This window comes from Oncorhynchus nerka, linkage group LG7, assembly GCF_034236695.1.
Source record: "Oncorhynchus nerka isolate Pitt River linkage group LG7, Oner_Uvic_2.0, whole genome shotgun sequence".
NCBI lineage: Eukaryota > Metazoa > Chordata > Actinopteri > Salmoniformes > Salmonidae > Oncorhynchus > Oncorhynchus nerka.
The window spans coordinates 40,853,554-40,878,212 of record NC_088402.1 but is presented as its reverse complement, the minus strand read 5'-3'; the positions used below and the strand labels follow the sequence as shown (position 1 = coordinate 40,878,212).

At 47.8% G+C, this 24,659-nt stretch overlaps 1 protein-coding gene across 1 annotated transcript in view; it reads right to left on the bottom strand.

Annotated features, from left to right (window-relative positions):
- Nucleotides 1-24,659, bottom strand: part of macf1a (microtubule actin crosslinking factor 1a) — a 246,088-nt gene that overhangs the window by 38,272 nt on the left and 183,157 nt on the right. The window contains 4 exon segments of the mRNA XM_065020508.1: nt 269-428; nt 767-933; nt 2,288-2,458; nt 2,710-2,871. Of these exon segments, the coding sequence (XP_064876580.1) occupies nt 269-428; nt 767-933; nt 2,288-2,458; nt 2,710-2,871 (660 nt within the window).

Genomic DNA, 24,659 nt, shown 5'->3' with positions numbered 1-24,659 from the left:
AAGGTTCAATGAAATATAATATATATTTGATATCAAATCATATCAAAATGTTGAGGGGAAAATTGTTGAGCCTGGGCTTCCCTTTCTTTCTCTCAATGGAAAGTAACCAGTCGTGTATTCAGGTACCATCCTCGTCTCCCTAGTTTCATTCCAGAGACTTAAACCCTAATTTCTGTCCTTATTCACCTCTTTTCCTCAAAGGAAACCGAAAACGCAACCCGTGTTTCGAGGGGGACACGTTACCTTGTGACACCGTCAACCACGTTACCTTGTGTTTTGTAATCTGTTGGGTGATCTTGGAAGTCTGGGTTCCCATGGGCTCGACGGTGCTCAGGCGTCGCTCGGTGGCACTCAGCCACTCTCCAAGAGGCTCCACTGCCTCGTGGAACTGAAGTGCCAGCGCCTGCAGATCCTCCAATTGGCACTGCCTGCAGAGGCGGGAGGAGAAGGGAGAATAAGGGAGAGAGGGGGTGAGCGTTTGTGTCGCCTTTGTATATCAACGTCTTATCGTGGATCCAAATAAGGATTCAGACACGACAGTCAGGAATGTGTGGGTTGTGTACTGCAGTAATGGCAATGCATTCTATAGGTAGGCTAGTGTGTGTGTGTGTGTGTGTGTACTATGCATGCATGTTCACTATGCATGGGTAAGAGTCTTTCTGTGGTGTTGAGATGTCGTCACTGACTGTGGTGCATGTACGTGATGAATGATGACCGGTTATATCAACTCCTATGTGTAGTGTGTCCATACAATAATGTACGTTACCTTGCCCTGGCTTTCTCCAGCAGCTCGTCCCATCTCTCTCCCAGACTCTCCAGTTGTTTCTGGATCTTGTCTTTGTCCTGTGTCTCGGCCGTGGCTGCGATCCTCTCTCCCTCTCCCTGGATCATCTGAACAGTGGCTCTGCGGTCGTCCAGCAGTCTTTGTAACAGCTGGAACATGAGAGACAGAGACGGGACGTTCAACACGACAAATAATACCAACTCTCATACTCTTTGTTCTGCATGTATATTAAGGTTAGGGGTATATTCAAGACCAGAAGAGTCGCTGATTTATTAGTTATTTTACCAGGTAAATTGACTGAGAACACATTCTCATTTGCAACAACGACCTGGGGAATAGTTACAGGGGAGAGGAGGGGGATGAATGAGCCAATTGTAAACTGGAGATTATTAGGTGACCGTGATGGTTTGAGGGTCAGATTGGTAATTTAGCCAGATTGGTAATTTAGTCAGGACACCCGTTTAACGTCCCATCCGAAAGACTGCACCCTACACAGGGCAATGTCCCCAATCACTGCCCTGGGGCATTGGGATATTTTTTATTAGACCAGAGGAAAGAGTGCCTCCTACTGGCCCTCCAACACCACTTCCAGCAGCATCTGGTCTCCCATCCAGGGACTGACCAGGACCAACCCTGCTTAGCTTCAGAAGCAAGCTAGCAGTGGTATGCAGGGTGGTATGCTGCTGTTGGCAAGATAGCTAGAACATACTTCACATTCAATACCGCAATGTTTTGCAGTGTTCCTCAACAACACAGTATCTCAAATATCAGGCCACCCCTGTTGTGACGACGTCCACGATGAGTCGTAGCTCAATTTGGCAGTACTTCCCTTTCTGAACCCCTTCATAACTGTTCAGGGACGTTGAACGAGCCTCCGGTAAAACGGCACTCGTCTTCAGTTTCCTCTCCACTGACCCTCAGTGAGGCTCGACACTTTCAGCGGCGGACGGAGACACGTATGACAGAGTGGGCGGGGCTGAATCCGCCGCTCTCCTCGACACACAAACACGGGAAGTGTTCCAGATGAAGAGGGAGTGCAGACATTGTGTTTTCTTCATCCTCTCGGTTTCTCTGAACATTGTAATCCGACATCTGTGTTAACTGGTGTGTGTTGAATGCCAACCAGACTGGCAGACTCATTTGAGCTTTTCCTCTGCCAAAACACCCAGATAATTAGGTGTGTGAGTGTTTCCCTTTCACGTGTTATTTGTCTCTTGGTGAAAATAAGGACAATTGAATAACAGTAATAGCCAATTCTATTATTATCTATGAATAAATAAAGTTCAAATATATGAATAAATTAAGGTTGTTTAGCTTAAGCTTGTTTTTATGCAAATCTAGGTTCCACATGTCTCTAATGCCCAGTAAATGACTTAGTATCTGATATAGGGAAAAGACCTGGTATTAAAATAAAATATATGTTCCTCACTACAACTCTCTCCATCTAGATACTCATCCCTGACTCCATCTATCCCTTTCTCTACTCATCCTTTTCTCGCTCACCTTCTGTTCCTGGATCTGGGCCTTGACCACTCTGTACTCGGCTGACGGGGGCTTCTGATTGGCTACCAGCTCCTCCGTGTCACTCAGCCAGCTCAGAAGAGGCTCCAGGGCATCCTGGAACTTCCCACAATGCAACAGAGCTTCCTGCAACTGGGCGATGCGCTCTGCAATCTGGTCAAGGAACAATGCAGTGAGTGAGGGGGGACAATGACTGTATTGACATGTACGGGTATACATAGACAAACATAAACCTGGTTCCTTACAAACCCATCATTCCATTCACGCACAAATAAACAAACGTAACACGTAAATATGCATACTCAGTCAGACACAAACGCATGCACGCATACACAAACCATAGCACAGACATACCATTACAGTCAGACCGATGGATAGATGGTCAGACGGACAGACTGACTTACCCTCTTGTTGAGGGAGTTCCATCTGAGGTTGGTGGTCTCTAGGTCATGCTCCAGAGCCTGGGTGTCTGTGTGTTTGGCTGCGCTCTGGATCAGGCCCTGGCCCACCGCGTTCACGTGCTGCAGCTTGGGTTGAATGCTGTCCACCTGCTCCCTCTCCACCGCCTGAGAGAATGAGAGAGAGAAGATGGAGGGGGAGAGAGAGGAGAGCGAGAGAGATAAAGACATGGAGGGAGAGAAGAGATAGCGAGAGAAACAGAGGGAGGAGGAGAAAGAGGGAGGGAGGAGAAAGGGATTATAAGGATTAGAGTGCTGGAAAGTAAGGGTGGCTGGAAAAGAGGGAGTTGAACACACCCTTCACCTGTCTGGCCACATTACTCAAACACACACCGCCATCTAGGGCTGGAGACACAGCATGATGGAAATGGGCGTCCAACTCTAAAGAAAACCAGCTCAATGTCCTGAAATCAAATACGGGCCTTCAATGCAAAATGGCTGCTTTCCCATAGAGCTGTATAGAGATTACAGGGAGCTGAAATTAGCCATGGTGGTTCCCAATGGTAGAGATGCCAAACCTCGGGCCACACACACAAACACACCCATAGACCAGAACTGGCAAACACACCCATAGACCAGAACTGGCAAACACACCCATAGACCAGAACTGGCAAACACACCCATAGACCAGAACTGGCAAACACACCCATAGACCAGAACTGGCAAACACACCCATAGACCAGAACTGGCAAACACACCCATAGACCAGAACTGGCAAACACACCCATAGACCAGAACTGGCAAACACACCCATAGACCAGAACTGGCAAAGCCTAGGGGCCGGGACAAAATAATTGCTCTGAGAACAGTAGGAGGAATGACTGGAAGAGAAACAGAAGGACTAGTTGTTGACATCGAGCCGACGATGCGGACCCCAGACGCTCACGAAAACTGTGTGCTCTCGTTCTCTGTGGCCGACGTCAGTAAGTCATTTAATCGTGTTAACCCTTGTATGGCTGCCGGCCCAGACGGCATCCCAAGCCTCAGATGTGCAGACAAGCTGAGTGGAGTGTTTCTGGACATATTCAATCTCTCCATATCCCAGTCTGTTGTCCCCACTTGCTTCAAGATGTCCACCATTGTTCCTGTAACCAAGAAAGTGAAGGTAACTGAACTAAATGACTATAGCACTCACTTCTGTCATCATGACGTGCTTTGAGAAGCTAGTTAAGGACCATATTACCTCCACCTTACGCGACACTCTAGACCCACTGAAATTCACATATCGCCCCAATAGGACCACAGACGATACAATCGACATTGCACTGCACACTGCCTTATCCCACCTGGACAAGAGGAATACCCAATTTAGGAATTGAGTACATCGATTACAGGTCAGCCCTCAACACCATAGTGCCCTGAGAGCTCACCCCTAAGCTCAGGGCCCTGGGTCTGAACCCCTCCCTGTGCAACTGGGTCCTGGACTTCCTAATGGGCCAACCCAAAGTGTTGAAGTTAGGCAACAACACCTCCGCCATGCTGATCCTCAACACGGGGGCCCCACAGGGGTGCGTGCTCAGCCCCCTCCTGTACTCCCCGTTCCCCTATGACGGCGAGGCCACGCACGTCTCCAACTCAATCATCAAGTTTGCTGACGAGAACAGCGGTAGGCCTGATTACCAACAACGAGCCCCGGGAGGAGTGGTGCAAGGAATATAACCTCTCCCTCAACAAAAAGGAGCATGTCATGGACTACAAGAGAAAGCAGAGAGCACATCCCCATCCACACCGACGGGGAGATGCTTCTGGTTCCTTGACTCGCACATCACTGACACCCTGAAATGGTCCCTTCACACAGACAGTGTGGTGAGGAGTTTAAAGAAATGTGTCTTGGTCCCCTATGACCGTCGCAAACTTCTACAGATTCACCATTGAGCGCATACAGTGGGGCTGTATAAGCACCTGATACGGCAACGTCACCGCCTGCAACCTTAACTTCTTCGATATAGGGGGCGCTCTTTTAATTTTTGGATGAAAAACGTTCATTTTGTTGATATTTTGTCACGAAAAGATGCTCGACTATGCATATAATTGACAGCTTGGGAAAGAAAACACTGACGTTTACAAAACTGCAAAGATATTGTCCGTGAGTGCCACAGAACTGATGTTACAGGCGAAACCCAGATAAAACAAATCAATCAGGAAGTGCCGCATTTTTTGAAACCGCCTCATTTCAATGACTCTTTATATGGGTGTGGAGGAGCTAGGAGTCAGCTTACGTTTCCCCCAACGTGTCTGCAGCATTGTGACGTATTTGTAGGCATATCATTGAAAGATTGACCATAAGAGACTACATCTACCAGGTGGTCACTTGGTGTCCTCCGTCGCAATTATTGCGTAATCTCCAGCTGCAGTATTTTTCCGTTTGCCTTCGATGAGAAACCGACTGCCAGGAATGATTTTTCATCGAATAGAATTGTGAAAAACACCTTGAGGAATGATTCTAAACAACGTTTGCCATGTTTCTGTCGATATTATGGAGCTAATTTTGAAAAAAGTTTGGCGTTGTGTTGACTGCATTTTCGTTTTTTTCTTCTTAGCCAAACGTGATGAACAAAACGGAGCCATTTCTCTTACACAAAAAATATTTTTAGAAAAAATTAACATTTGCTATCTAACTGAGAGTCTCGTCATTGAAAACATCCGAAGTTCTTCAAAGGTAAATTATTTTATTTGAATGCTTTTCTTGTTTTTGTGAAAATGTTGCCTGCTGAATGCTAGGCTTAATGCTATGCTAGGCTAGCAATACTCTTATACAAATGCTTGTGTAGCTTTAGTTAAAGCATATTTTGAAAATCTGAGATGACAGTGTTGTTAACAAAAGGCTAAGCTTGTGTTTCAATATATTTATTTCATTTCATTTGCGATTTTCATGAATAGGAAACGTTGCGTTATGGTAATGAGCTTGAGGCTATGATTACGCTCCCGGATACGGGATTGCTCGACGCTAGAGGTTAATCGATGTCCACGTCATCGGTGCCCGGGGAACAGTTGCTGCCTTGCTCAAGGGCAGAATGGTAGATTTTTCCACTTTGCCAGTCCTGGGATTTGAACCAGCGACCTTTCGGTTACTGGCCCAACGCTCTTAACCGCTACCTGCCGCCACTTATATGTGTATATATATATATATATATTTTCCTGTCTCTGACATTGCTCGTTCTTATATATATATATATATATATCTTTTATTTCTGGATTATGACATGTATTGTTTTGTATTTTATAGATATGTGTTACTGCACTGCTGGATATAGAAACAAAAAGCACTTTCGATAACATCTGCAAATCTGTGTATGGGACCAATAAACTTTGATTTGATTTGGATTCAATTCAAATGAGAGAAATACTAAGACAAAGGAAGTGCTTTGAACTATTGTTTGCCTTATAACGGCAATGTTAGGCACAAAACCGTTGAGTTGCATTTGTGAGAAGGAACGATGGGGAGGGGGACTTCTATGAGTTAGAGTTTTGTCCTCTTTTGAGCCTCAATCTAAGGTCATTGTTTTTCTACACCGTATAATCACCTAGAAGCGGTTGTGTGGAGGCCTGTCTTTGATCTTGTTCTATAATGAAAGGTTTTATTGGATTATGCTCATCTGGAGTAAATATTGTGTGAAAGTGCTGCTTTTCCACGCCAGGAGATGACGTGTAGGAGTTTGAAAGAAAACAGGGATGCTAAAATAGAACAAGATGTGTCTTGGATTGTGTGTTTGTGTGTGTCACAGCTGTATTGCGGTGATGGGCCTCCTCCCTGCTTCCAACAGGAAGTCTGACTGCCTCGACAACAATGAGCCTCAGCCATGACCCACTCCACCCTATCCATATCCCGGACAGTGTGTGTATTCTGTGTATTTGACTGAATGAACGTGTGTGTGTGTGTGTGTGTGTGCACGATGCTGCACGTGTCCAGAACCTATTCTCATCCTTCTCTCCCCCCTCCCGCTCTCTCTCTCTCTAGCCAGGTCAAAGCGGTCGACTCCACTAAACCAGAGCTCGGAAAATATCTTGGATGTTTCTCATTCCTCCCCACCTCTTGAACCATGGCAGTGGATCAACAGTCACACACACACTCCCTTCCACCCTCCTTCACATTTCCCTTACTTTCGTCACTCACTCCTAACCCCTCACTTTCCCCTCCATCCCCCTCCAACCTCAACATCCCTTCTCTTCATGCGCTACCCTCGCCTACCAAAACCTCAACCAGACATTGGCTTTCTCACTTGAACCACAATTCAGTTTACATGGATTTCTTTTCATTCGATTTTGTACGTTTCTGGCTCAAGCCAGTTCCACCTCCTGGCTCAAACTGGATAAAACTCAAACGTTCTACTACGTGTGTGACATCTCACTCAGTCTCGAATACAACGGGTGTGTCTAATCCCGAATGCTGATTGGTTAAAACCGCATTCCAGCTGGTGTCTATTTCACAAGTTACCACCGGTCAAACCAATGACGCTGAAATGCCCATTTACTCAGTTCCATCTCACTGAGCAACCCACCGTCTCATCAGCCAGGAAATGTATAACAAGAAGCTCCGCTATAAAAAAGCATCTAGACATTATCTTCCATTTCTTTAAGATAAGCATTTGGTTTCCAACAGCAGAGATTTGTATAAACCTTTGCTGTCTGTCTCTCCGACTTTTTACATTTTGTTTCAATATTGAATTGCGATTTCCACCCTCCCATATAAAGTGAATGTGCCCGAAGGAGCCAGACAGCAAATTGAGCTGGTTGTCATAGCAACACACAAAACTTGTTTTCAGTTGACTGGCTAAATCGATACTTTGTTGCGAAGACTAAAATGGATGAGTGGAATTTTTTGTTATATTTTCAGCGGCATGACTATGGATGAAGGGGGAAAAGGGAGATAGCAATAATACCCAGGCATGCAGACTTGGAGGACACTGCATTGAATGACGGCAGGTAGCCTAGTGGTTTGAGCGTTGGGCCAGTAACCGAAAGGTTGCTGGATCGAATCCCAGAGCGGACAAGGTACAAATCTGTCGTTCTGCCCCTGAACAAGGCAACCCACATCACTGTAAATAAGAATTTGTTCTTAACTGACTTGCCTAGTTAAATAAAGGTTCAATTAAAAATATATATAAATATGTAGAGAAAAGCTGTAACGGGAAAAATAATACTGGCTGTGGCGTTGCTTTGAGGGCTGGCTAGCAGAGAATAAAAAAAGTTGTTGGCTTCAAAAATGTCACTAAGGAAGAGTATAACATCCTTCTCCGACAGTTTTATGGAAATGTACTCCGGAGTGGGTTCAGCCGGTTCCTAAATGACCCGCCCATCGGTCACAGCTGGTGACTTATGAAGGACACTGAATTTACCACCTCCAATCAGCTAAGAAGGCAAGGAAAGGATATCTAACAGCCACCCTCCCATCACCGATAAGGACATGGCCCAGCTTCAAAACTCCCAGGCTCTGAATCCCGGGTCACCAAGGGGTCTGGTCCAGAAAGTGTGGTTCGACCTCCAGTTACATCTGGGTCAAACTAAAGCCCAACTCATTCCTCGTAAAAACAGACGAGAACGGTCTAAGGTATGTTGTTCAAAGCCTGTTTGTTTTATTTCTAAGTTGCACCTGTAATTAGGCTACTGGAAAACTATATTATAATAATGCATTCTCTGTCTCAGATACGCCACTCTCGCATATAACGAGGCCACAAAGAATCATCTGGACCCAAGGGAGAGGGGCAGGGAGTCCAAGAGGGGATTCATGTTCGAGCAGCCAGGGAACCCACTATGCCCGGTGGCATCACTAGAGAAAAATCTATCGAAATGCCCGGAGAACGCCCTTAAATTTGATCTCCAGGGAGTGTGTATCGGGGACTCGATGTGGTACAAGTCAGAGCCGATGGGCGTGAACTATCTGGCAGCACTTCTACCCAAGAACTGCTGGGCAGCGGGAACAACTACATACACAAAGCACAGCATCAGGATCACGACAGTCCAGAAACTGGCCAATTCTGGTTTAGAAGTTAGGGAGCTACTGGCGTCCGTCACTGACACAGAAAACGCCGGAGCAACATCCTGGCCGAAAAACAAAGAAAACAATGCATCAACACCCAAAAGGCTGAAGCAAGGCAGCAGTAGTAGTAGTAGTAGTAGTAGTAGTAGTAGTAGCACAGACCCCGACAGATATTTCAACCAATGCACCATCATCCAGGGGAATGTACAGATACATGTGACATACAATAAGTAGCTATAGCTATGTGGATAGCAAATAGAATGTATGGTTTTCATTTATTAAAATCCGCTCAAATTAATGTCATGGAATGTGTGTCTTTTGTCTGAACAGTGTCCTGACAAGACAGCGAATCTTCTCTGCCAGGCAAAGTCGCGCATCATAAGCTAACTACAAAACAGCTTAAACAAATGCAAATGGAGCTACTTTGCTGTTATTCTGACTGCACTTTTTGACGTGACTGTAAATGACCCGGAGTTGGCAAGCTAGCAAGCTTGAAAGGAAGGGATAAGAACATTACCAGTCCGCTCTAAAAGTTCCATTGCCATACTAACGACTGGGTCGGGTCTATAGATACAGAACACAAAGCCTGAACGACTGGGTCGGGTCTATAGGTACAGAACACAAAGCCTGAACGACTGGGTCGCGTCTATAGATACAGAACACAAAGCCTGAACGACTGGGTCGCGTCTATAGGTACAGAACACAAAGCCTGAATGACTGGGTCGCGTCTATAGGTACAGAACACAAAGCCTGAACGACTGGGTCGCGTCTATAGGTACAGAACACAAAGACTGAACGACTGGGTCGGGTCTATAGATACAGAACACAAAGACTGAACGACTGGGTCGCGTCTATAGGTGCAGAACACAAAGCCTGAACGACTGGGTCGCGTCTATAGGTACAGAACACAAAGACTGATACAGAACTGACTGGTCGGGTCTAGATACAGAACACAAAGCCTACAGAACACAAAGCCTGAACGACTGGGTCGCGTCTATAGATACAGAACACAAAGACTGACTTGATGTGTGTCAGGACTTTATCTTGTGGAAGGATAAAATAGTATGAATCAACGAATCAAAATCATGTTTTTAATGAAAATATGTCAATCATTATTTGAATATGTTGGTAGCCCGTTGTATAATTGTGATAATGCCCGAGAAGCCAGGGTTTGGATGATATATTGGCACGGTTAGCCGGCCGTTCGACTTCGCCTCTGGCCTAACAACACCCGCGCCAATATGTCCTCCAAAACACTGGCTTCTCTGGCATGATCACTTAATCATCTCGCTCTCCAAACACCAAAAACCACAAGAACTCACTAAACACGGGCTTCTCTGGCATGATCACTTAATCATCTCGCTCTCCAAACACCAAAAACCACAAGAACTCACTAAACACTGGCTTCTCTGGCATGATCACTTAATCATCTCGCTCTCCAAACACCAAAAACCACAAGAACTCACTAAACACTGAAGTGTTAAAACAGTGTGTGCCAGCGTGCGTGCGTGTGTGTACACGTGTTTGTGTGTGCGTCGCATGCATCCGTGGGCGCGCTCGAAGTCTGTGTGTGTCAAGTCCATGCGTGTGTTCTCATGCGAGTATACATGGAGCTGACCAGCTAACGCAGTACAGCAGAGAGGCAGCAGTCTTCATGGCTGGTGTCCAGCGCCTGACTCCGGACCAATCACCACCTTAAATCATGACAAACGGACAAGCGCCAGCTAACATAAACAACCAGCGTCTGATTCATCTCCATTCACCTCCAGACTGGAACTAACGTCACGGCCAATATTGCATGCAGACACACCCACACTACAGACCAGTATGAACCGCAGTGCCAACTAGATTAACGACACGAGTTGGTTTCCCACCGACACTACAGACCAGTATGAACCGCAGTGCCAACTAGATTAACGACACGAGTTGGTTTCCCACCGACACTGCAGACCAGTATGAACCGCAGTGCCAACTAGATTAACGACACGAGTTGGTTTCCCACCGACACTACAGACCAGTATGAACCGCAGTGCCAACTAGATTAACGACACAAGTTGGTTTCCCACCCACACTACAGACCAGTATGAACCGCAGTGCCAACTAGATTAATGACACGAGTTGGTTTCCCACCCACACTACAGACCAGTATGAACCGCAGTGCCAACTAGATTAATGACACGAGTTGGTTTCCCACCGACACTACAGACCAGTATGAACCGCAGTGCCAACTAGATTAACGACACGAGTTGGTTTCACACCCACACTACAGACCAGTATGAACCGCAGTGCCAACTAGATTAACGACACGAGTTGGTTTCACACCCACACTACAGACCAGTATGAACCGCAGTGCCAACTAGATTAATGACACGAGTTGGTTTCCCACCCACACTACAGACCAGTATGAACCGCAGTGCCAACTAGATTAACGACACGAGTTGGTTTCCCACCCACACTACAGACCAGTATGAACGCAGTGCCAACTAGATTAACGACACGAGTTGGTTTCCACCCACACTACAGACCAGTATGAACCGCAGTGCCAACTAGATTAACGACACGAGTTGGTTTCCCACCCACACTGCAGACCAGTATGAACCGCAGTGCCAACTAGATTAACGACACGAGTTGGTTTCCCACCCACACTACAGACCAGTATGAACCGCAGTGCCAACTAGATTAACGACACGAGTTGGTTTCCCACCCACACTACAGAGCAGTATGAACCGCAGTGCCAACTAGATTAACGACACGAGTTGGTTTCCCACCCACACTGCAGACCAGTATGAACCGCAGTGCCAACTAGATTAACGACACGAGTTGGTTTCCCACCCACACTGCAGACCAGTATGAACCGCAGTGCCAACTAGATTAACGACACGAGTTGGTTTCCCACCGACACTGCAGACCAGTATGAACCGCAGTGCCAACTAGATTAACGACACGAGTTGGTTTCCCACCGACACTGCAGACCAGTATGAACCGCAGTGCCAACTAGATTAACGACACGAGTTGGTTTCCCACCGACACTACAGACCAGTATGAACCGCAGTGCCAACTAGATTAACGACACGAGTTGGTTTCCCACCCACACAGACAGACCAGTATGAACACGAGTGCCAACTAGATTAACGACACGAGTTGGTTTCCCACCGACACTGCAGACCAGTATGAACCGCAGTGCCAACTAGATTAATGACACGAGTTGGTTTCCCACCGACACTGCAGACCAGTATGAACCGCAGTGCCAACTAGATTAACGACACGAGTTGGTTTCCCACCGACACTGCAGACCAAGCCACATACTTCATTCAAAAACTTTATCCACAAATGGACAGTACAGGGACTGAAGAGACACAGCCATTTTACACATCTTGTATTGCAATTTGCACTATATTATGTTTTAGATCTAGATATTATGTGTATGGACTGACATGCAGGCTGTGTGTGAGGTTTTAAATGTGTGTAGTTCAGTCCTTGTTCTGTACCATGTATTGTGTCATGTTTCATGTGGACCCCAGGAAGAGTCGCTGATGCTTTTGCAGTAGCCAATGGGGATCCTAATAAAACACCAAATAGGGACAGTGTAACACACTAGTGTTAAAGTCCAACACGTGTATACATTCCCTTACTGTGTATAGACAGCTTGTCCACATGCTACTGAGAAAGCCGGAGTGGGCATATTGACTTACATAAATAGAGTGGGACTAATCTGATGACTCTTCTGAGAGAACTACAGTGATACAATATCATTCCCCCATCCAAATCAAGGACAGGGATAACAGCACTTTACTCTGTCACCGACTTCCCTATCCTCCCTCGTTCCCGCTCTTCCTGCCTTTGCGCTGCCCTCTCACTCTCTTCCCGTCTCTCTCCATCCTTAACCCCCCGCAGTTTCCCTCTCAGTAGAAGGATCTATTTTTTTGCCCTGACCACCATGTTAGAATATTGCAGTAGTTCTCGATGGTCAGACTAGGCAGTGCTGAATCAATCAATCATCAAAGTGGTAGAGAAACATCCTTTTTCATGATAGATTGCACTTGAAAAGGAACCCAAGCACAAGCTCATTTCTGCACTCGGGCCATTGTGGCCTTAACCTCGCCGCGCTTTCGCTCTCTCCTTCACCCCTTTCCATCTCTCTTCCCTTTCCCCTCATTCTCCCCCTCTCTCGCTCCCCCCCCTTTCGGTTTTTCCTCTTTTGCAGGTGCTTCCTGGATGTCTGCTTGTCTTTCAGTGCCATCATTATCATATTAAATATGCCCGTGTTACCGGATCTGAGCTCACCTACAGTGCACTCTGTGTTTAAGCATCTCTCCTGTCTGTCAGTCTCTCCTGCCTTTCTGTTCCATCTTCCAATGTAAACACATGTTACTCTCCTCTTTCTTCTACACACGAATGTGTGTCGGCGTGCTCATGTTGCATTCAGAAAATATCAAATACGTTTACCAAAACGGAATCACGTGAAATTGAACACCGGACTCTCTACGTGTTATGTATAGTTGTCCCCGGCTAAAAATCTTGGTCGGCCAAGAGTCGTCTGTTCCTCCGACCAATCGATTGGTAGATATATTTAAACGTGTATTTTTCCATATAGACAAATCCTTTGTGTTTTTAATCAATTCAACTATATTCACTGAGTTTGTCTGATGCTTTAAGCATACCGTTTGATTAAATAATTAAGACACACAAATGACTAGAGGTCGTCCGACCAGCAAATGATTTGATTGTGCCGGGCCTGGCTCAGACATGCTAGGCTGGTGTTTAAAAAAACACGACAGTGAGTGACTGTGTGACGAGCGCCCGTTGTTTCTCTCTCCTCCCTAATTGCATAGACCACCACAGAACATCAAGTGTTTATCCCTCTGTCCATGTTGCTGAAGCTGGAACATAATTACAGACCTTTCTGACTGAAAAGTTCTGTCACCGAAATCTGAAAAACATTCCCCAAACTCTCAACCCCTCCTCTCTTGCACGTAACCAATAGGAAGTGACCTATAGCATATCATGATCACATCAATAAATTGGTTATGACAAACGCAGAACACCATAACAGCAAAATGGATGCAGAGGACCTGACAAATAAACTCGAAATGGGGTAATATTTACTGGTCGCTTTTGAGGTAAAGGGGTGAGGAATATATTTGACTAGAGAACAATAAAAACAAGGTAAGGAGCCAGCGTTGCGTGGATATTAAGTGTACCAAACAGGTGCTGTATAGATTACAATATTATTTTCTGACCTTTTGGAACAATGTAAACACTAAATACATAAGCGAATCAGACTGTCAGTTATAACGTTTTTTGTTTGTTAAGCCTTCATTACAGCGAAGACTAAAAACAGTCACATTCATTCGTGAATTGGTGCTCATGGAATCGGCAGGATATTAAACAAAAACTCAAGCAGTTAACAGAAGCAGGATCTGCATTATGAAAGTATTCAGAACCCGTTAACTTTTTCCACATTTTGTTACATTAAAGCCTTATTCTAAAATTGATTCAATTGCCCCCCCCCCATCAATCTACACACAACACATCCCATAATAACAAAGCAACATATTCAGACATTTTTGCAAATGTATTAAAAAATGTATTCAGACCCTTTACTCAGTACTTTGGCAGTAATAACAGCCTCGAGTCTTGGGTATGACGCTACAAGCTTGGCACACCTGTATTTGGGGAGTTCCTCCCATTCTTCTCTGCAGATCCTCTCAAGCCCTGTTAGGTTTGATGGGAAGCCTTGCTGCACAGCTATTTTCAGGTCTCTCCAGAGATGTTCGATCGTGTTCAAGTCTGGGCTCTGGCTGGGTCACTCAAGGACATTCAAAGACTTGTCCCGAAGCCACTCATGCGTTGTATTGGCTGTGTACTTAGAGTCGTTGTCGTGTTGGAAGGTGAACCGTCAACCCAGTCTGAGGTCTTGAGTGATGTGGAGCAGGTTTTCATCAAGGATCTCTCAGTACTTTGCTCCGTCCATCTTTTCCTCGATCCTGACTAGTCTCCCAGTCCCTGCCGCTGAAAAACATCCTCACAACATGATGCTGCCAACACCATGCTTCACCTTAGGGATTGTGCCAGGTTTCCTTCAGATGTGACGCTTGGTACTCAGGCCAAAGAGTTTAATCTTGGTTTCATCAGACCAGAGAATCTTGTTTCTCATGGTCTGAGAGTCCTTTAGGTGCCTTTTGGCAAACTCCAAGCGGGCTGTCATGTGCCTTTTACTGGGATGTAGCTTCCGTCTGGTCACGATCATAAAGGCCTGATTGGTGAAGTGCTGCAGAGATGGTTGTCCTTATAAAAGGTGCTCCCATCAGGTTCTTGGTCACCTCCCTGACCAAGGCCCTTCTCCCCAATTGCTCAGTTTGGCCAGGGCGACCAGCTCTAGGAAGTGTCGTGGTAGTTCCAAACTTCTTCCATTTAAGAATGATGGAGGCCACTGTGTGCTTGGGAACCTTCAATGCTGCAGAAATGTTTTGTCTCGGCGCTCGACGGACAATTCCTTCGACCTCTTGGCTTGGTTTTTGCTCTGACAACTGTGGGACCTTATATAGACAGGTGTGTGCCTTTCCAAATCATGTCCAATCAATTGAATTTACCACAGGTGGACTCCAGTCAAGTTGTAGAAACATCAAGGATGATAAATGGAAACAGGATGCATCCCGAGTTCAATTTCCTGTCTCATAGCACAGGTTCCAAATACTTACGTAAATAAGGTATTTCAGTTTCTAAAAAACCTGTTGTCACTTTGCCATTATGGGGTATTGTGTGTAGATTGATTTTAGAGTAAGGCTGTAATGTAACAAAATGTGGAAAAAGGGAAGAGATCTGACACTGTCTGAATGCACTGTATATGGATGAGGTATTAAAAGCCAGGCACATTTAACAGTTAGAACAGTTTAACAGTTAGTCCTCTCAGACAGGCACAAATCAGACAGGTGTCTTGTACACCATGAAATAGATATATATTTTTTGCTACTGCTCAACTAAAGCGACCAAAATATTGACCGGTCGACTAAAAGGGGTCAGCTCTAGTGTTGTGTACACTACCGGTCAAAGGTTTTAGAACAACTATTCAATCAAGGGTTTTTCTTTATTTTTACTATTTTCTACATTGTAGAATAATAGTGGAGACATCAAAACTATGAAATAACACATATGTAGTAACCAAAAAAAAGCGTATATATTTTATATTTCAGGTTCTTCAAATAGCCACCCTGTGCCTTGATGACAGCTTTGCACACTCTTCTGATTGACCCTACCAGGTTAGCCCTCCTAATCATTTGACCAGGGCCTTTTCTTTGAGTACTACCAGGTATTGAGCCATACAGCTAGTTCTTCCCTCACAGAGTGCTCTCTCTTCCACCAAAATGGCTGCCATTTCCATAGAAAAAAAACATGAATTACAATCTACGGTCGCTTGTATATTTGGTTTCCTGTCCAAAGTGGCCTTTGGCATTGAAGAGGGCGTGACTGGCCATAGCTGAGAGGTCAGCGGCTCAGATAGACCCTGGCACTCCCTTATCTTCTATTTATATTCCCCCCCGACAACTTCGTACAGTGTTTGTGTGTTACTGGCAACAGCAACTCTCCCTCCATAGATCCCTAGTGTTTACTTCTCACTTCCTTATCTCTGGAACACTGCCATCGGACTGTGGGGGGAGAGAGAGGAGAGAAGTGTAGAGAGAGAAAGAGGAAAATGTGTAGAGAGAGAAAAAGAGGATAAGGGTGAGGGGAGGACGAGGGAGAAGAGAGAGAGAAGAGAGGGGGTGAAAGAGTAGAGAGAGGGGGAGGCATGGGGGGGAATTTTATGGTTGGGAGATTGCCACCCTGCCAACGGACAGTGATTTTCTTTTCCCCTCAGAAACCTCCTTGTACTACAGTAGACGGTAACTCTAATCCTCTCCAGTCAAATCCAGGCTGACAGGACAGGGCATCTGATTGCATTTAGGAGGGCCAGAGAGACCGTGACTACGTGACTACGCATAAACCAGACATAATAAAATGAGATGAAGCCCACAGGCACACACCCCAGCTGTGTGTAGCTGATGGAGTCAATCATTTAATAATAAAAAACCCAGTCCATCGGAAGTTAATCAGGAGGCCATCAGGCAGGCAGGGGCAAGGACGCCCCAGTCAGACAGACAGACAGTGTGAAGCAGAGAAGGTCCTAGTTTAGGCATGACAACCAGTCAAACACACTGGCCCAGAAATACATACCCACATAAATACACACAGACAAACAGCACAGGGAGAGAACTGAATTGAAGCACACTATGTGGTGGTGAGGACTTGCAAACACGAAAGCAAAGAGGTAAGAGACGGTAAAGGCTCAAACAAATACTATAGTCATTTACTCCCACGTACAGAACCACACACACAAACAAAGACCGGGGGAGTCGGAAGAGAATGGAAAAGTAGTGAGGATATGTAGATCAGGAGGAACGGAAGTCACACAGAGGCTTTGATCCAGGCAAACAACGACTAGCCCAATGAGAAGTCCGTGAAAGGGTGCCGACTGTGTGCTTTAACAGCAAATTCAGACTTGAACTGCTCAATGGAACCACACATGGTGTTGAAATATAAATCCCCACTCTCTTATAAACAGTTTAGAATGATATCGAATAAAGTAATCACAATCAATGTCTGAAAATGTCAAAAGAAGTCACAAGTCTCACTGCATACACGAATACCGGTCCTTCAAAACACTGACTTCATACACAAGTTCTATCGAAACAGATGGAAGTGCTTACGTCAAAGCCCGTGATCAAGGTGAACGTACACAAGCACGTGAGGTGCGTAAACACCCCTACCGTTGGGCCATTTGAAACAGATGAGTCTAGCTGCTATTTAGAGTCAATGCAAACAACACATAGCGGTTTATAAGCCAAACGCTTAAATAGTGCCAACACCGCACTTTACATCAAAGTAGAAGCACATGATATTCTCTAAACGCAATGTTCTGTTTCAAGTACATTTCTCAAACATGCTCCCTCGTACACAATCGTATACACACAGACAGCCTGAGGGTACTTTCCATTAAATGGACAGACCCCTCCTTGTGCATCGTATTGCAATCATTCACAGTCTAACTACAGCAGTACAACAAGCTATGTGGCCCCAGCCCCCTTTTCCACTGCATTTTCCAAGCAGTGCCTATATCAACCCGAATGCCTTTGCAATACTGAAATGAATTGAGAGCCACTGTGATCACATTGCCTCCTATAGCCCTATAAGATATTAATATTAAGAACATGCTAAGACCAATCAGAATGAAGACGAGGACGGTGCTGAGAAGAGGGGTTTAGACTGAGAACTTGAGACAGTGTGCCAAGTACATAAACACCACTTTACCCTGAAACGTAGCCTACCAAGCCAGTTTCTGTCTGACTGGATCTTGACCATTGATTATTAACCTCAAATAAAGACGGATGGAAAACGGTTATACCTCCACCTGGGTCTCTATGTCGGGGCAGGGTGAAGGAGCTCCTCCCTGCCCTGTGGTCACTGGCCCCGAGGGGGTCTCACAGTCCGACCCTTCAGTCTCTGTTGTGGCAACTGGGGCCCTCTGATCCTCCAACTGGCCCTCCCTGAAAAGTCCCTGGAGTAACCCAGATTCCAGCTCTTCCCACTCCCTGTTGGTACAAGGGGGGTCCAAGGCCGAGCCGTCAGACTCCCAGTCACTGTCCCCGGTCATGGACCCAAGGACAAAGTCCACTCCCGACTGGGTACTCTCAGAGTATGAGTCTCCATAGTCCATTTCCTGGGCGTCCTCGCATGCGGAACCTCCGTCGGACACCTGGGGGAGCCGTTCCGGGGCGGCCAAGTAAACAAAGCTGTCGGAGCAAAGGAAGGCCCCATCGTCTGGCTCAGGGCAGGGTTTGGGGACAGGGCTGGGGCTGGGGGGTGTTGAGGATTCCAGCGGGGAGGGGGGGCAGTCCTGAGGGAACGGGGGTGGCACGGAGACCGCCAGGTAAACAAAACTGTCAGTGGCCACAAAAGCGTCAGAGTTTTTGCTGTCCAGGCCTGGCCCTCTTGGCTCGTGCTTGACGGGGGACAGTGGTAAGGGTGAAGGGGGGGCAGAGTCTCTTTGTTGGGCAGGGTAGTGTGAACGAGGGAGAGTGTCAAGAGCTTTGGGGGTGCTTGTGGACCTCTGGTCCATGTCTTGCCCAGACATGTTCAGAGAAGAAACCTTATCTGCGGGGACAGAGCAGTTCCAAGTGTCTGATGACGCACGTGTCATCCCCTCAGTGACAGAGGTTGTCTCCTTAGCAATGTCACCAATCTCTGAAGAGAACAGCTCCGCTTGACAGGAAGTTAGTACATCAACATCCTCTGCAGCACTAACCCTCATTTCTCCATCTGAGTGGGTCGACCCAGGGGACCCACTGTCCCAACTAGGCTCAGGTTGCTCACATGCACTCCAGTCTGGCGCCCTCTCCTTCGCCTCCTCCACCTCCTGCTCTTCCCCTTTGGCATAAGGGTTCTGTGGGCTGGGGGATGGAGGAGGTGGGAAGGCCGTGTGGAGGCACAACACTGTTTCCTCGCGCACCTCCTCGACCTCTTGAACCGATGACGAACCGCTGTCCAGTTCCCACTCGCTCTCAGGGGGCGGCTCGTGTTCACAGTCGTTCTGGGTGGTGTCGGACCAAGCAGTTCTGTCCGGCTGGGACATGTGGACCCCGCTTGAGTCGGAGTCAGGGAGAGGTCCGCAGACCGAGTCCATCTCGGTCGTCTCGGGAAAACTCTGCTCTTCTTCGCCTTCATAATCAATTACACATTGCTCTTCTTCATCAATATGATATTGTTCACCTTCAACGAGAACCTGGTGGAGGTCAAAACAGAGTTGTGCTTCCTCCAGGTCGGTGTGTTCAGATGTCTGTAGTTGGACCTGGTCCATGTGTTCAGGACTAGGTGGTGGTGAAACTGAGAAGGGGTTTTCCAACCGGGGCTCAGCGCAATCAGTCTCTGTCCTTTGATCGATATACATAGGGGCAGTTTCCACAAGACATACACAGGCATCAGTGGCTTCCTCCTGCTCCTCCTCCTCCTCCTCCTCTACACTGGCTAGGGTGTTGGGCTCTGTTGCCTCACTAGATTCAGGGTCCACAGAGCTCTCCCCTCCCTCCTCATCTAAACATTGTCTCTCCAGCTCTAGGAAAAGGTCATCTGAGCCGGCCCCTGAGCTGGGGCAGGGGGAGGCACTTGGGGCCCTAGGCCCACCAAAACCTGTTGGAGGGGTCAGAAGGGGCCAATGTCCAGAAGACTCTGATTGCTGAGGTTCCCAGCCCTCTCCAGAGTCCCCCTCCCAACATCGGTCCATTATCTCCCTATTCTCCAGCTTCAGCATTGCCTCCCACTCCCTCTCCTCCTCTTCTTCAATTTCTCCTTTCTTATCCGCCACTTCTCCCCCCTCTCTTGTCCCTTCTTCCTCCCCTTTTCCTTCTTCCTCCATGTCCACTTCTTCCTCCTCTAGCTCCTGTAAGATCCTGCGTTCATCCTCCTCGAATTTGAGCTCAGAGGCGGTTCGTTGCCGGAGCTCACCATTAGGGGGAGCCCAGCCCAAGAGTCCCACTTCACCCTCCTCCTGGCTGAGGCAGGGGGTGAGCGGCAGCCCTCCATGGACCAGCCCCTCTTCCTGGAGGAAAGGTGAGGGGGGGTCCAGTAGGTAGAATGACTCCTCGTCCAGGTCACTGTCCTCTCCCAATAAGGGTGGCAGGGGGGGCAGGACGGGGAAGAGGTGGCGCATGCCCCCGTGGGACCGCTTTCCCCCTCTCATACTTCGGGGCCAGGTGCGTGCTTTGGTCGGGGGGCAGAACACAGGTTTCGGTGGAGCCAACTGGGGTAGGAGAGGGGCTTTGTCCAGGTCTTGTTCTAGGAGAGGAGAGTCGGTCTCTCTTTCAGAGTCAGAAGCCTTGGCCGCTTCAGGGCTCTCCTCAGTAATTATCTTGATACCAGCTTTGGGAGATACAGCTGGGCGCCTATGATGCTTGTCCTTTTTTTTGTCCAGCTGGGCGGTAGCATTGGGACTCTGCTGTGGGGTGACCCCAGAGCCCTGGTGGGGATGGGTAGGTAACTGCACCGATGGTTGTTCTTTTGAGGGGGAGGGTAGTGCATGTGTTTGCTTGTGTTGTTTTTGGAGGAGGGGGTGAAGTTGTTTTTGCCTGCTGACAGGGTGCTGTTGGAGGGGGGGAATGGGACTCAGCGTCAACGAAGGGGAGGATGAGACAGGAGGAGTGTGAGGACCCCCGGACGACACAAAGGAAGGTGAGTAAGGAGGTAAGGGGGGTGTGGAGGTGAGGGTTGGTGGCGGAAGTAGAGAAAGTGGAATCGCAGGACCGGACAGACGCTTCTCAGCACTCTCCCCAGGAGAAAACTCAAGCCTCTCTGCAAACTCTGGGTAACTGGGGGGCATAAACGCCTTCCAGGAGCGACGATTGGGGTTGTCTTTCTTATCGCCGCCCTGGTGGCGCCTTTTTACTGCGGCTGCCCCACAGGAGGCAGAGGACAAGGGTGTGATGGGTAAACCAGAACCACCGCAACTTCCAGGTGGTGACATGCTCTGGGGATCGCCGGTTAGCTTGAGGGCATCAAAGATCACCCTTTCGTCCAGTCTTTTAACTCCGGCATCAGCGTGCGCCCTTGACACAAAGACGCTCCCTAAGTCAGCCCCGATGGTGCCGTTGCTGGAGAGGGTGCTGGCCTCTCCGCCGCCGTTGGAGCCCAGGGTGCTGCGCGAGGGCTGGCTGAGCTTGGAGGAGCCCTGGTCGATCTGCTCGTTGATGCGCATGGTGTCGTAGATGGAACGCTGGGGGACATAGCAGTCCTCGATGTAGGCCTCATCCTCATCCCCCTTCCCCAGGCATCGGGGGTTTTGCCTCAGGCAGTCCGGCCGGCTCAGGGGCTTTCCCATTCCTCAGCTGCCCTTGGGGGAGATACCCTGACGGCCTGCAGTGGTCCTTTATAGGGGCAGGGTGGCCCCCCTCGGGGACGGGGCCAATAAGTATTCCACAGAAAACAATGGGGAAAATACCTTAATGGGTGGGTTGAAAATAGTTCAGTCGCTCAACCGTTCCCGGTCCAATCCACAATCCCAAACATGAATCCGCTTCAATGACCAAAATGTCAAAAGGTTTGCAATCTACATTACAAGTCCATAGGTCCACATGTTACTATGTCACCTCAATAGCAGTGCAGCAGGCTATTCCGGAACTATCTGAAATGCAGGGGAGCATCAGTGAGTGAGTGTCCTGCATGCAGATGCTCCTCTCCTCCAGCAGCATATTAAGGAGCACTGCTCGTTTGGAAGGTTATCAGGAAGGAGGCAGGGGCGGGTCTCGTAGACGTCCAAAGTCCAGAAGGAGGTGAGTGCCGTGGAGATAACAACCCTTTGTTCCGTTTGACTTTAACTCCCCCCCTCACACACACACAGTCGTTCAACTCCCTACTCCTTTCCCACTCTTCAACTCCGTCCTTCCCTTCCTGCTCTCCTCGCTCTGCCACAACAGGATAAGCAGCAGAGAAGGGTTGAGCAACGGTCTCAGTGAGAAGCAGCCAAAGAAGTGTGTAAAGTCTCCTTTTAAGGTGAGAAATCCACTACTCCCTGATATAAAAAGAGGTTGTGCAGGGGGTGGGAAATCCACTACTCCCTGATATAAAAAGAGGTTGTGCAGGGGGTGGGAAATCCACTACTCCCTGATATAAAAAGAGGTTGTGCAGGGGGTGAGAAAGGAAAAAAGTGCAGATCCAATGGCTTTGTTGATGTTTTTCTGTCTTGGTTCAAGTTTGTTGTCAACCCAAAACCATGGGAATGACTTAATAAAAGAGTTGATCCTTTTGAGGGAATCAAAACGGAAGCAAAAAATCTCATCCAAAGTAACCGAGCAGTCAATCATAGCCTGTTTTGGTCCTGTGAGTCCTTGCAGACAGACTATATTTTCTCTCTCCTTTTTCTCTCTTCCAATCTCATCACAAAGCATGAGTGATGTGTGTCTGAAGGCAGCGGCCCGCTCTGTGCCTGGAATGCTCCTTCATCCCCCTTGCTGACATCATCATTATCCTCATCATCAGCGATAAAAAAAAGTAAATCCCATCATCTGCCACTCCGCACAAGTCAGTCTTGCAATTCAAAAACTGGAACAAAGAGATCCAGACCTTTTTCCTGTCATAGACGAGACGCCTGTCTATCATCTCTCACCTTCCATCACGCTGCTCATCCACAGCTCCAGTCAAGAAGAGACAGTCAATTCAGAGCGGAGGCTGAATCCGGAAGGGGGTGAGAGGGTTCGTTAGGGAGAGATGGTAGGTGGGTTAGGGGGGGTGAGCCCAGTCCAGCCAGGCAGGGCTGCTGTGAGTCGTGGGACTGTATCCAGAGGGCAGAGACCCAGACAGTCCGAGACCCAGTCTGAGCGCTGCCTCCGACTCTGCCTTGCAGGCGTTCTCTCTCCCAGACAATCCCTGGACACTCTCCTTCTTTCTCTCTCCACTTCTCTATTTTTTTTAGAGAGCTCTGTTGATGAGAGAAACAACAAAGCGCCACGCAATCCCAATTCTTCTTCCTCTGTTTTTGTGTGTTGCAGGCAGGCAGGCTTCCTTGCTTTCTTTCTGTCGCTCAGTCTCTCTGTTCTCAGGCCACTACACAGACTGAAATGGTTTGCAGCTGCTAAAAATAAAAAAAAACTCACAATTTTTCCTCTCTCACTCAGTCACTCCCCCTTCTCTGTCTCTCTCGCTCGCTCACTCAGTCACTCCCCCTTCTCTGTCTCTCTCTCGCTCGCTCACTCAGTCACTCCCCCTTCTCTGTCTCTCTCGCTCGCTCACTCAGTCACTCCCCCTTCTCTGTCTCTCTCGCTCGCTCACTCAGTCACTCCCCCTTCTCTGTCTCTCTCGCTCGCTCACTCACTCCCCCTTCTCTCTCTCTCTCGCTCCTCAGTCACTCCCCCTTCTCTGTCTCTCTTCTCACTCAGTCACTCCCCCTTCTCTGTCTCTCTCGCTCGCTCACCCAGTCACTCCCCCTTCTCTGTCTCTCTCGCTCGCTCACCCAGTCACTCCCCCTTCTCTGTCTCTCTCGCTCGCTCACTCACTCGTTTCTTCTGTCTCGCTCTCTCTTTCAAACTGTTTTTGTTCAAATCCATTCGGTTTCCTGCTCTGGTATTAAAACACAGGAAGTGCTCCAATCATGCTGGTTTCCTCTCCCGAAAAAAACATGTGAGAGGGGTGGGGAGTGAGCTACAGATAGGGAGAGGAAGGAGGGGTGTGTGTGGAGCCAAAGAGAGAGCGAGAGAGGGGGGGGGAGGTTGCTTTTTAAAAATAAATCACGGGATAACGAGAGAAGATTATCCCACGCTAAGCACCCGGCAAATCATCTTTCAAAATGAACGGCTAAATAGACTGAGGATAAAATGAAGACTAACACAGGTGAGGGGGGTTTGTTGCTAGGCAGGATGGTACTATTTCTCAGTGTTCACAAGCTCAGGAGGAGTGAAAGAGAGACGCTAGTATTGTGAGACTGCTACATTCATCACTGCTTTGTAATCCAGAACTGAATCTCCTGGGCAAATCACCTCCCCCTCAGAGCACAAAAACGGCTGTCCGCAGAGAGGCAAATGATACAGAGAAACAGTGAGCGAGAGAAAGAGCGAGAGAAAGAGAGAAGGAAAGAAAGCGGGAGGGATGGAGGGAAGAAGGAGAGGGGAGAGCGATGGATGGAGGGAAGAAGGAGAGGGGAGAGCGATTGAGGGAGGGGAGCTGCTAGCAAGCCAGGGGGAAAAAAAGGAAGAGGCTTATCAATAACGGCTTTTGTATTTTCCAAAATAACCAGTCTATATGCACACAAGGAAGTGGAGCCTCTTATCTATCCTGTTCCCCCTCTCGTTCCTCTTTTTTTCCAGGTTTCCAAGCAGCCGGTTGCTATTCTCCAGCGTGA